General features: G+C 42.8%; 1 protein-coding gene across 4 annotated transcripts in view; it reads left to right on the forward strand.

Moving 5' to 3' along the window:
- Nucleotides 1-13,786, forward strand: part of LRRC40 (leucine rich repeat containing 40) — a 31,485-nt gene that overhangs the window by 3,104 nt on the left and 14,595 nt on the right. For all 4 annotated transcript variants that reach the window (XM_014937796.1, XM_014937789.1, XM_014937816.1 and 1 more), the window contains exons 2-11: nucleotides 680-861; nucleotides 1,182-1,255; nucleotides 1,937-2,066; nucleotides 2,470-2,593; nucleotides 3,447-3,589; nucleotides 4,199-4,371; nucleotides 4,683-4,773; nucleotides 5,836-5,881; nucleotides 8,349-8,457; nucleotides 11,570-11,677. In XM_014937796.1, the coding sequence (XP_014793282.1) occupies nucleotides 680-861; nucleotides 1,182-1,255; nucleotides 1,937-2,066; nucleotides 2,470-2,593; nucleotides 3,447-3,589; nucleotides 4,199-4,371; nucleotides 4,683-4,773; nucleotides 5,836-5,881; nucleotides 8,349-8,457; nucleotides 11,570-11,677 (1,180 nt within the window). The remainder of the gene's footprint in view (nucleotides 1-679; nucleotides 862-1,181; nucleotides 1,256-1,936; nucleotides 2,067-2,469; nucleotides 2,594-3,446; nucleotides 3,590-4,198; nucleotides 4,372-4,682; nucleotides 4,774-5,835; nucleotides 5,882-8,348; nucleotides 8,458-11,569; nucleotides 11,678-13,786) is intronic.

The raw sequence follows: 13,786 nt of genomic DNA on the forward strand, positions 1-13,786 counted from the left end.
TGTCGGGCCGGGGCCTCACCGAGGGTGAGTGCGGGGAGCGGGGCCCGGGGGGAGCGGGGCGGCTGCCATCGGAGCGGGCGGTGGGCCCCGGGTAACCCGGCCGGGCCGGGCAGGGGAACAGGGCGGCCGGGCAGCCGTAATTCCATTCTGTGGCTCTATGGATCAGGAGTATTTCCTGCGCCTCTTCGCGGCTCAGCTTAGTTTTGGCGGTTACTGGGCAGATTTCCATCAGCTTGTTACTGTCCTCCCTGGAAAAACGTTCTCTAGAAAACCAGTTGGCTGTATGGGGCCTGCAGGAGGGATGGGGAGGGACTCTGGATGAGGGAGGGGAGCCCTAGGAGGAGGGGGAAGGGTTGGACCCTGAAAGAGGGGAGATGGAGCTGAGCTGTGGGGAAGAACTTGTTTGGTGGGAGGGTGGTGAGAGCCTGGCCCAGGTTGGCCAGAGAAGCTGTGGCTGCCCCATCCCTGGAGGGGTTCAAGGGCAGGTTGGAGGGGGCTTGGAGCAACGTGGTGTGGTGGGAGGTGTCCCTGCCCAGGGCAGGGGGTGGAATGAGACCGTCTTCAAGGTCCCTTCCAACCAAAACCAATCTATGATTCTATATATGAAAAGCATTACAACAGTGGAGAATTTGAGTGTGTCATCAGTATGTAGTTGACACGTGCATGTTTGTGCTTGCAGTGCCTCAACACGTGTGGCGGATAAACTTGGATACTCCAGAGGAAGCCCATCAGAACCTCTCCTTTGGTGCCGCGGATCGCTGGTGGGAGCAGACGGATCTGACCAAGCTGATCCTCGCCTCAAACAAACTGCAGTGTCTTTCCGAGGATGTCAAACTTCTGCCTGCTCTCACCGTTCTGGATGTAAGTACCACGATCCAGGAAGTTCTATGGACACTGAAGGAAGAGTTGTTACAGGAGGCAACCACCTTTCCTGCACACACTCTCCCTTTCATCTCTAATCTCTTAGCATTTATCAATTTGGGAGAATTTTGACAGATTGGCAGTTGCATGGCTGCTATTGGTCATCGCATTGAGGCATGAACTTGTGTACAAAATTCTTCTGCTACTTGTGTACAAAATTATTCTGTGTATTAGGTTAGCTTGAGTTGTTTCTAGGGTAGGGAAAGAAAACCCTACAAGGTACAAATGAGTAACTGTATTCTAAAAACTTTGTTTCCCAGGTGCATGACAATCAACTGACGTCGCTTCCCTCGGCTTTAGGACAATTAGAAAATCTTCAGAAACTTGATGTCAGGTAAGTACATGTTACAAAACTGGAACCTGAGAAATATTGCATTGACTTCCACAGTGTGAATAAGACATTGCAGTATGTCACGTTTTCTTTCAGAAAATACTTTCAGATTTTTCTCTAAAGAATGTTAGTATATCGAGAATCGTAAGTTTGGGATCAAAACTGCTGGTCTTAGGTTTGTTGAAGTTATTTTCACTCATACTCAGAACCACAGTCTTGCTTGGAAGGTGAAAACAGTGATATTTTGAATAATCACACAAAAGTAGTATCTACATTTATGTACCTCATCCATGTGCTACATTCGATGTGGCAATTTGGTTTTAAAAGAACAAAAATATGTTTTTTCATGAATAATGTTATATCGGAAATAATGATATAGATCTTATTCATGCTGGAAAGCTCATGTTTTTCTGTTTAGTGGAGTCATTTTGTAAGTGCAGGAGGTGGAAGAGGCTGTGCTGCTGCTGTGGGTGTGAACTAAATAAAACGAATGTAAAATCCAGCTGGAATATTGTAAATTCAGATGATGATTAGAAGTATTCTTGAACAAATAAGCAAAGATAACTAATTTGTAACTCTGCTCTGGATAGCATCATATGTAGCAGAAGTGTTCTTTATGTAGTTTTGTTCTTAAAACTACCTGGTAATTGGTTTTTCCCTTTGTGTTCCATGTTTTCCTACCAGCCACAACAAGCTGAAAAGTATCCCAGAGGAGGTGATGCAGTTGTCAAACTTGAGAAGCCTTCTCCTTCAGCACAACGAGCTGAGTTGCTTGCCGGATGGATTTGGGCAGCTTGTCCATTTAGAAGAACTAGTAAATTACAACTTTTTCAAAAATATTTCTTTGTGCAGAAAGGCTGATTTATCCATGTTTTGCTACTGCTAATTAAAAATCCCGCAGTTTAGATGGCAGAGCGCTGTGAATATTCTGGTGACTTATGTAGGTTATCAGTTATTACATAGCAGGGTAGGGGTTTTTTTTTTGTTTTGTTCTTGGTTTGCCAAATATTTTGAGAAAAATCCAATCCCTTGTGATCTGTCAGTCCTGGGAGACTTGTTTCTTCCATTCATATTTTTACCGGGGAGATACTGAAGATGTCAGCCAGCTAATTTTAATGTTCTGCCAGTAATTAACTTTGCAGTAGTGGTACTCGGGGGATATTTTAAACGTCTCTATTTCTAACCTCTCTCTCTCTCTTTCTTTTTTTAATTTTCAGGATGTGTCCAACAACCATCTCACAGACATTCCGACAAGTTTTGCTTTGCTCGTTAACTTGGTGCGGCTCAATTTGGCTTGTAATCAGCTCAAGGACCTGCCTGCAGATATCAGCGCCATGAGAAGTGAGTGAGTTCCCTCAGGTTATGAAGTGCCATACAGCCAGTTCTGTAGTTGTGTTCAGAAATGTACTGCATATTGGGTTTTTAAAATCTATTTTTAAAGGGTTACTGTATTCTCAAGAATGGTAGTTATGAATTATTTTAAAAAATCAGCTACAGCTGCTGTATATCAAACTTGAGTCCTCTTATGGTTCATATTTCTTGATAGTGATCAGAAAAGTGTAAGGATTAATGTTGTTGTGCTTAGAGGTTGTTAGCCTTAAGACTGCAATAAGCAATTTGGCCAATTTTTTTCTTTATTGCATGGATTGGGTGGCAAATAAAGCACAGATGAGGGAGAGTTGAAGTTACTGGAGGGAAAAAAATAACTTAGAGGGTGATAAAATTGAATTCTAATACTTCAATGCTAAATATCAATCTGACTGCAGCTGATAGGAACCACCTGGTGTAATGGCTGTGGCAGATGCACAGGAAGAGGTGGTAGGCTGCCAGCTTTTATAAATGCTGTAAAATTCCCTGCAGATCTGTCCGAGTTGGTCTGCAGTATTAGACCCTTTCTTGTCCCTCCAGTCCCTCACTCTAAACAAGAGCCAGGGTCTGGCAGTGTCACTGAAAGCGTGCCAGGGGTCCTGTGAAGAGCAAATGAAAAGCAGATGCCTTGTTTTCAGGCATGTGATGCTAACTGATTGGATTTCTTCAATAATTCTGATTGGGAAAATGTTGTTTTATTTATTTTAAAGCTCAGGATATTTATGGGCTTTTTATTTATTATCATTTTATTTGTGGGCTATTTATTTATTCGGTAGAAATTGACTTCTTTTTTTTCTGTTTGTCACTTGCATGCTTACTTCTGTAGGCTTAAGACAGCTGGACTGTACTAAAAACTACCTGGAAACTGTACCTTCTAAACTAGCGACTATGGCGTCTCTGGAACAACTTTATCTGAGAAAAAATAAATTACGTTCCTTACCAGAATTTCCCTCCTGCAAATTACTGAAGGTGAGGTTTGAAACGGTTGGTCTATTGTAAATGCATTTGCTGTAACCTTTAAAACAACAGCTCTTACTTCAAACACAGATTTTTGTGAAATGCTTTGATCAAAAGTTTATAATTCTGCGTGTAGAACTCTATTTAATACATCCTCGTTTGCAATTAATCTTATTGTCCACATTGGTCAATCTTGAGGTCATTTGGAAGACAGGTTTGCTGTTTGCAGTTTGTACTCTTCAGATTTGGAAAAGAAAAGAAATATTTAGAAGAGGAATGGCTGAAAAACTAGATCTAATATTGCCTGCAACCATTATTTATAGTCACTAGGAGCATTTTCTGGATAAATTTACTTTGTTCGCTATCATTTTTTTATTTGTAACTCCAGAGAAAGTATACTTTAAATTTTTCCTTTTAGCATAATGAGATCTTCCAAGTACTTTGTAGCATCTCTGGATGTTTGGAGGCCTTGATATTTCATACGCAGGTGAAGGAGAATCGAGATCTGTATTTTCTCCATGTCACCGTATGTTTTTACCAGTGCCATGATTTAGGAGATCAGTGAGTTATAAAGTAATTTTGCCAGAGTAACGTAATTGTAGGTGATCTTTGTTTCTGTAGGAATTACATGCTGGTGAAAATCAGATTGAAATATTAAATGCAGAGAATCTGAAGCATCTGAATTCCCTCTCTGTGTTGGAACTTAGAGACAACAAGATAAAATCAGTTCCTGATGAAATCACTCTGCTTCAGAAGCTGGAGCGACTTGACCTCGCCAACAATGATATCAGTAGGTAATATTAAGAACTGCATCCCGTCTGTGATGAGGCATAGCTAATGGCATCTAATGACAACTAATTGTAGAGTTGGTGTGTTTCGCTTTGTAAAATGTAATTAAAAAAGGACTCAATCATAAAATGAAGGAGCCCTTTCTGTGTTACGTACCTGCTGTGATCAAACCACGCCCTTCTTAAAAGTAATATATTCTGTATCTTTTTACTCGAGCCTGAGCTTCAGAATACCAGACCATCTGGGAAACCATTGTGAATTCTTCAGAATTGGTTTTGAGTTTTCAGGATTTGTAATGAGTTGTTTCTGTTTGCAGGTTGCCTTACACACTGGGGAACCTTCCTCACCTGAAATTCCTGGCCTTGGAGGGGAATCCTTTGAGAACCATTCGAAGGGACCTTCTGCAAGTAAGCACCACAGACAGTATATATGGGTAGTGTTATACTTCCAGAGTTCAGAGTTGGCTTAAAATGTGCATGCAGTGTGAGTGAGGGCTGCAGGGCTGCTTCACCTCTGGTATTCTGTGGCTTCAGAGGATTTTTATCTTTCAAAGGTAGAAGCTTAGAGGCGTGTAATTTCTTGTGTGCATTTCACATCTGTAGCGAATGACAGGGACAAGGATTCCAGGAACTCCTCCTCCCTGAGATGTCCCAGGCTCTTCCTCCTCTATTTCTCAGTCTCTTCTGTTTCTGTCATCAGATTCCTTGTGAGAGATCCTTCCTTTCCCACTTCCACATTTTTTTTATCCCCCCAGCGTTCAGATCAGCCAGTTTCTAATTGTTCTAATTCTATATCGATATCAGCTGGAATGAGAAATGCTTTCATATTCAGCATGGTAGTTCAGTCCCTGGTTTTAAAGCATCAAGGAAAAGGGTGTAAAACCATAAGGAAAACCAAGCTTTATCCTAAAACAAATGGGCTAGATGAGATTATGTTTAATTACTCATCAATTATGCTCATAGTAACTGAGTTTGACCAGTAGAAGTTGCTGTGAGAGGGTTGGAAGTCAAATATTTGGAGAATTGGGCTGTTAAAAATCCATGCGAATTATGTAAACTGCAGTGTTTTTCCCAGAGTTTATAGTTTTGGCCATAAAAAGTTAGCAGAGCACTGAACAGTCAGCTGTGCTAGACCTTTTTAAAGAGAAGATTTAAGTTCATGTGAACATTTTTCCTTGCCCTGGGAACTGGCTAAGAGCTTTAGATAAAAAGCTAAAGATGAGGAGTGGGAGGCAGTGGTACGGGGTGGGAGATTTTCAGCTGGAATAGATGAACAAAGGTGTAAAAAAGGGAGTTCATAAGCTGCTGCAGAGGGGGGTTTTCTAGAGGAAGCATTTGGTGGCTTTGATCGTCTCCAGTGCTGGGGTTCCCACTCCTGACTGGGATCCTCATTCTTTGTTGTGAAAACAGCTGTATAAACCCTGGCACCCAAACCCTTACTGCCTTTTCTTTTCTATTTTTCTTTTTAAGAAAGGCACCCAGGAACTGCTGAAATATCTAAGAAGCAAAATCCAAGGTATGTTGCTCTACTGCATTGCGTTTTAAAGAGAATCTGAGAAATTAAAATGAATTGGAGCCTGCAAGGGTAGCTGTTTAAATCCGGGTCCCTCCAGTTAACCTGCAGTAGCAGAGTTTTCTTTACTCAACAGTTTGCTCTTACATTTCAGTGCTGTTGCTTTTTCTTACTCTGTTAGATAATACTGCATAACAAGCATTCCTTATTGAGGATTATCAGTTAGAAAAATAATCTAATAATCTTAAGTATTTTTCCCCTGGTCCCTTTGTGCATTTTACATGAGGAATTCCAGTAGCTTTTTTATTTTCCCCCTGAACACGATGGGAGGTTTGCAGAAGGGCTGGTTCCTTTCCCACCTGCCCTCCTGCTGGCTCCGTCCCTGCGCTGGGAGCCTGAGCAGGTGAGGGTTTGCAGAGCTGTTCTGTGTTACTCATTCCTGGAATAACACAGGCAGAACAGTCCTGTGATTACCAGAAAGTACATGAAAAACTCTGCCTTAAAGCCTTGGTGATGCTTAAGGTCTACTAGGATGGTGACTAAGAATGTGAAACGTTTTGGGGGCAAAAGTAACTGATTTATTTTAAGCCTCATTCTAGTCCTGGCCTGTGATAATTCATATTTTTACCATCTAATAGTCTCAATCCCAACATTCCCTATAGAAATAATTAAAAAGTCCTAAAGCAGAAAATCAGATGGAATATTTCAAGGGGATTTCTTCTCTGCCCAATGCTGTATGTTTTTTGCAGAACCCTCTCTTGGGCTCAGAGCTCTGGCTCAGGCTGACTTCGATGACTGTATCACCTTTCTCTGACAGATACAGCACTTTGGAAAAATAGATGGATAACACTAAAAAAGCAGACAAAAAGTTGCTGGTTGCTTCTACGCACTCAGGTCACTTTCCAAATTGATCCCATGGCTCCTAATTCACTGAGATACTTCGGCATCTGTTTTTTTTTTTTCCTTTTTATTCTGTTTCCTAAACAAAATAAGGGAGATGACTGTATATTTTAGTATATAGGACACAGGCTGTCAGACTGTTTTAGTAATTTGCATGCTGAGAAGATGAAATTCTATCCAAACAGGACTTCAGTGAACTATCTTTAGAAATCTTGACATCTTAAGTTCTAAAGGATAAACTAGGCAAAATGAGCGAGTTCACTAGTCATGATAAATATAATATGGAAATGATTATGTTGCGCTTAAATGGCAAAAAATGCTTAACCTCTTTAATATTGGATAATACACAGGAGCAACTCTTACTGAAAATGGCATGTGTGAGTTTTCCTCTGTGCCGTGGGTTTCCTCGCCGTCTGCCAGAGGATGGCAGTATTAATTAGGTTACTGCAGCCTGGAAAATTGCTTCAAAATGTCAGGTCCCATGCAAATCTGACTTACTATTAACTTGACAAAAATTAATTGGATGCTAGAGTTCGTACTCAGAAGCTTATCTGGTGAAGTATAATAGATAATATAATTGTGGATAATAAAATTAACTGATGTCTTGCATGTACAGCAGTGCTTACTATGGCACTCTACTTGTTACAGCATCTAAGTTGGAGCTAAACCGGTAGCACTCCTATTCCTGTAGAGGTTTAAACTGGAGAAAGCCCACTCTTTTTTTTTTTTTTTTAAATTTTTAGCTTGTTTTTGACCCTTTTGGCCTTTCTTAACGACGGGATTGCTGCAGTGAGGTGCAGTTGTTAGTAGACTTTTATTCATGAATGCTGCTGAATTTCCATAGAGATTTGTTCGATATTTTTTTAGTGGAAGTTGGATTTGTCCTGTGTTTGGACTTGAAGCTCAGCACCACCCTGTGTGTCTGTAAGTCCCCAGGGTGTGACACTGTCCCTCAGATGGGCAGGAAAATGCTTTTAATCTGCATTTCTTAACATTCAGAGAAGCCTTGCAACACCAATAGCTTTGTCTTGGATTGTAGATAGTAATCAAAAAACTCTACAGAGAAGGCTACGACGAAGGTCTATAAATATTCATGTTTCAGCTGCAGTTGTGGTCAGATTTGCTGCTCTGGATGTAGATGAGCTGGGTCGTCTTTTCCAGCTCACTCAATTTCCCTTTTTGTCCTCGTTTCCAGCTCCCCGCCCCGTGGAGCCCAACGGAACAGGCAGTGACAGCTCTGTCACTTCCTCACCTCATTTTTCAAAATCTGAGTCAAACCCTCTCCTCCCTAAAAAAAAAAAGAACAAAACCAAGAAAAGCCCTCAAACAAATCAGAAACCCAAGATTACAAAAAACCCTTACTAGAAAATTCTTGAAATAATCTGAATTTTGAAATCTGAATCTGAAAATTCGGAAATAATCTGAATCTTGGAATAATCAATATGCAATTGAGCCCAAACACAGGGAGAACTGAGAAGGGTGATGGGGACACCGACCCTGCCCACCCAGGCCGTTCAGGGCACCCCAGCTGACTGCAGTTTGTGTGACAATATACGTTTATTATCTCTAGATGATGTAACTAACCCAAATGGAGAGCCTCCTGTGACAGCCATGACTCTTCCAAGTGAGTCAAGGATTAACATGCATGCCATAACTACACTAAAATTACTGGAATATAGGTATGTGTTTTGAAATATTACCTGCTTCTAAAGCTGTATATATTTTTTTTTTTATTTTTTGCTTTTAAAAAAATTATTAATCTATGATGTATACTAAACTGCAAATCCTTCTGCTTTTGTGCTTTTTTCACTTTAATTTGTCTGCTCAGGAGGAGCCAGATTTGAATTGCAAGGGTTTTTTAATTATTTCTTTGTATTATCAAATGCTCTGCAGTAACATTCTTTTTAACTCGCTGAAATGCTTAATGCCTTCAGGTGCTTTTAGTACCTTTTAAACTTCTCTAGCAATTATCATTAAGTCTCAAAACATCTTGTTGTAGGTGATTCAGTTATTCCTTAAATCTAACCAGCAGCCTAACATCACAGAATCACAGAATATTCATGGTTGGAAGGGACCTTTGAGATCATCAAGTCCAACCACAAAAAAAACCCCAAAACCAAAACCAACCAACCAACCCAAACCAACACACACACACCCACACACAGACAGACAAAACCCAACAAGCTCAGGCATCAGAGCATGCCCTGAAGTGCCACATCTACATGTTTCTTAAAATACCTTGTCAGGTTGGGAAGGAGGAAGAAAAACCTATTTCTGAGACCGTGGAGAGGAGGTGACTGGTGAAAGGGCTGGGGTGGCTTTGGTCCCCCCACACGTTGAGGAGCTCCAGATGCAGTTCCCCTGGTCACACATCGCTCTGTGTGGGATGTTTCTGAGCCAAAAGAAGGAAATCTGTTTCATGCTGAGTTTGCTACCCAGATTGCAGCGTTCCCATCTTTGCTGTCTCTGTGACATGGGTTTTCTTGCCGTCTGCCAGAGGATGGCAGTATTAATTAGGTTACTGCAGCCTGGAAAATTGCTTCAAAATGTCAGGTCCCATGCAAATCTGACTTACTATTAACTTGACAAAAATTAATTGGATGCTAGAGTTCGTACTCAGAAGCTTATCTGGTGAAGTATAATAGATAATATAATTGTGGATAATAAAATTAACTGATGTCTTGCATGTACAGCAGTGCTTACTATGGCACTCTACTTGTTACAGCATCTAAGTTGGAGCTAAACCGGTAGCACTCCTATTCCTGTAGAGGTTTAAACTGGAGAAAGCCCACTCTTTTTTTTTTTTTTTTAAATTTTTAGCTTGTTTTTGACCCTTTTGGCCTTTCTTAACGACGGGATTGCTGCAGTGAGGTGCAGTTGTTAGTAGACTTTTATTCATGAATGCTGCTGAATTTCCATAGAGATTTGTTCGATATTTTTTTAGTGGAAGTTGGATTTGTCCTGTGTTTGGACTTGAAGCTCAGCACCACCCTGTGTGTCTGTAAGTCCCCAGGGTGTGACACTGTCCCTCAGATGGGCAGGAAAATGCTTTTAATCTGCATTTCTTAACATTCAGAGTAGCCTTGCAACACCAATAGCTTTGTCTTGGATTGTAGATAGTAATCAAAAAACTCTACAGAGAAGGCTACGACGAAGGTCTATAAATATTCATGTTTCAGCTGCAGTTGTGGTCAGATTTGCTGCTCTGGATGTAGATGAGCTGGGTCGTCTTTTCCAGCTCACTCAATTTCCCTTTTTGTCCTCGTTTCCAGCTCCCCGCCCCGTGGAGCCCAACGGAACAGGCAGTGACAGCTCTGTCACTTCCTCACCTCATTTTTCAAAATCTGAGTCAAACCCTCTCCTCCCTAAAAAAAAAAAGAACAAAACCAAGAAAAGCCCTCAAACAAATCAGAAACCCAAGATTACAAAAAACCCTTACTAGAAAATTCTTGAAATAATCTGAATTTTGAAATCTGAATCTGAAAATTCGGAAATAATCTGAATCTTGGAATAATCAATATGCAATTGAGCCCAAACACAGGGAGAACTGAGAAGGGTGATGGGGACACCGACCCTGCCCACCCAGGCCGTTCAGGGCACCCCAGCTGACTGCAGTTTGTGTGACAATATACGTTTATTATCTCTAGATGATGTAACTAACCCAAATGGAGAGCCTCCTGTGACAGCCATGACTCTTCCAAGTGAGTCAAGGATTAACATGCATGCCATAACTACACTAAAATTACTGGAATATAGGTATGTGTTTTGAAATATTACCTGCTTCTAAAGCTGTATATATTTTTTTTTTTATTTTTTGCTTTTAAAAAAATTATTAATCTATGATGTATACTAAACTGCAAATCCTTCTGCTTTTGTGCTTTTTTCACTTTAATTTGTCTGCTCAGGAGGAGCCAGATTTGAATTGCAAGGGTTTTTTAATTATTTCTTTGTATTATCAAATGCTCTGCAGTAACATTCTTTTTAACTCGCTGAAATGCTTAATGCCTTCAGGTGCTTTTAGTACCTTTTAAACTTCTCTAGCAATTATCATTAAGTCTCAAAACATCTTGTTGTAGGTGATTCAGTTATTCCTTAAATCTAACCAGCAGCCTAACATCACAGAATCACAGAATATTCATGGTTGGAAGGGACCTTTGAGATCATCAAGTCCAACCACAAAAAAAACCCCAAAACCAAAACCAACCAACCAACCCAAACCAACACACACACACCCACACACAGACAGACAAAACCCAACAAGCTCAGGCATCAGAGCATGCCCTGAAGTGCCACATCTACATGTTTCTTAAAATACCTTGTCAGGTTGGGAAGGAGGAAGAAAAACCTATTTCTGAGACCGTGGAGAGGAGGTGACTGGTGAAAGGGCTGGGGTGGCTTTGGTCCCCCCACACGTTGAGGAGCTCCAGATGCAGTTCCCCTGGTCACACATCGCTCTGTGTGGGATGTTTCTGAGCCAAAAGAAGGAAATCTGTTTCATGCTGAATTTGCTACCCAGATTGCAGCGTTCCCATCTTTGCTGAGACAGTGACATCACTCAGGGATTTTTCCTACAGAGAGATCAGGGTGTGGAATGGTGCTGTCACCGTGAAGGACGGTGCAGCGATGGGTAACTTGCTGATGAGCAGCCCTCCAAGCTCCTCAAGCTGTAGATATTTATATATTGATTTCACTACTTGTCTTTTTTTTAAAAGAAGACGGAAACTTCTTGTTAATAAATAGGAAATGGTGATCTTGTTGGTGTTACTCACCCAAATTATTTTCCTGGTTCAGTGAGAAGCAGGCAGCCGTGGTTCCCGAGGAGATGTTCGACGCCGTCAGAAGCCACCCTGTCACCACTGTCAACTTCAGCAAAAACCAGCTCAGTCAGATCCCTCCAAGGTATGTCTCTCTTTTTACTTTATTGCTGCTTCTGTTCCTCAGCATCTTGTGTTTTTAATACTCGGGTATGCTTACACTTTGTGCCATGTATGTGTGCACACACACAAATGAAAGTGTACCTTTCGCCATCCAGCGAGACCTGGACAGGCTGGAGTACAAATGAAAGTGTACCTTTCACCATCCAGTGAGATCTGGACAGGCTGGAGAGTTGGGCAGAGAGGAACCTGATGAAATTCAACCAGGGCAAGTGTTGGGTGCTGCACCTGGGGAGGAATAACCCCCTGCACCAGGACAGGTCAGGGCTGACCTGCTGGAGAGCAGCTCTGGGAAGAAAGGCCTGGGAGTCCTGGTGGACACCAGGATGCCCAGGAGCCAACAATGTGCCCTGGTGGCCAAGGAGGCCAATGGCATCCTGGGGGGCATCAGGAAGAGTACGACCAGCAGGTGGAGGGAGGTCATCCTGCCCCTCTGCTCTGCCCTGGGGAGGCCCCATCTGGAGCACTGGGTCCAGTTCTGGGTTAAATTGCTATTTAAAGACTTATTTGATTTAAAGTAACCTGCCTGTGGTGTGACAGAGTCCGGTGAAGGGCCACCGAGATGCAGAAGGGACTGGAGCATCTCCCATGAGGAGAAGCTGGGAGAACTGGGGCTGCTCAGTGTGAAGCAGAGCAGGCTCAGGGGGTCTCATCCATGGGTACAAAGCCCTGCTGGGACGGAGAGGATGGAGCTGGGCTCATCCCAGTGGTGCCCAGGGACAGGGCCAGAGGCCACAGGTACAAAGTGACACAGAGGAGGATCCCTCTGGACATCAGGAATCACTTCACTATGAGGGTCACCAAGTACCACCAAGGAGTTGGTGGAGTCTCCATCCTTGGAGATACCCAGAACTCTCCTGGACATAGTCCTGGGCCACCTGCCCCAGGGGACTGGAGCAGAGGAGCTCCAGAGGTCCCCACCAGCCTCAGCCCCTGTGATGCAGTGATGTATGTGCCGATGGTGGAGGAATTAGGCTGAAGATTGCAGAAATGGGGGATAATGGGAGATTGATGAGGGAACGAGGTCAGATATCTCAGTGGTTAATAATTTAGCTCTAAGTCTGGGCACCTTCTAGTGAAAGGTCCTTATTTTCCTGTGATGGCTTTTTGTGTCCCTCATCCACAGTACCTCTGCAGATGCTTACCCAAGGCTTCACAGAGGTCACTGATCATTGTTTGTCTCCGTTTGATGCACAGAAATAATTTTTTGACATCCTTGCCTGAGGAGATGGAGGCACTGACGGGACTGCAAGTGATAAATCTTTCTTTTAACAGGTGAGCAACTGTTTAGATTTTCTATATATACAATAACAAAAGAACTGGGCTGAATTCAGTGATTTTCCTGTGGTGTAAGAATGAGGAGGCACTCGGTGGACTGGCTGTGAGCTTAAAACAGATGAATGAATGTACTTCTTTAGGCAGTGGGGGGTGTTTTTGGAACTTCCTGCTACAAAAGTTTTGGAAGCCAGTTAAAAGAGGGATCAAAGAGCCTTGTGAACAGTGTGTCGAGGAGTGGGAGCCAACAGGAGCCCCCCTAAAGCAGCCACTGGGAGGGAGGGAGGGAGGGATGGGGATTCAAATGTCCGATTTTAAAGGCTGCTCATTTTTTAACGCCCCATTTCTGACTCTCAGTGCTTTGCCTCCTTTTCCTTAAAGATTTAAAGCATTTCCTGGTGTCCTCTATCGCATCCTGGCGCTGGAGACCATCCTGCTCAGTAACAACCAGGTGGGCTCCATAGACCCCCTGCAGCTGAAGCGCATGGACAGGCTGGGGACACTGGACCTGCAGAACAACGACCTCCTCCAGGTGCCTCCTGAACTTGGGAACTGCGAGTCGCTGAGGTGGGTGCTTCTGTGGGGACCTGTTTTATAGAAACATATCCTGACTGATTGCTTCAGGGCCTGGTTTGTCAGAGGAAAAGGTGCTAATTGTAGAATCACAGAATGGTGCGGGTTGGAAAGGACCTTCCAGAGACTCCAACCACCAACCCAGCACTGCCCCAACCCCCACTGACCCATGTCCCTCAGCACCACCTCTGCCCGGCTTTGAAATCCCTCCAGGGATGGGGACTCC

The sequence above is a fragment of the Calidris pugnax genome, unplaced genomic scaffold (assembly GCF_001431845.1).
Source record: "Calidris pugnax isolate Ruff unplaced genomic scaffold, ASM143184v1 scaffold29, whole genome shotgun sequence".
Lineage (NCBI taxonomy): Eukaryota > Metazoa > Chordata > Aves > Charadriiformes > Scolopacidae > Calidris > Calidris pugnax.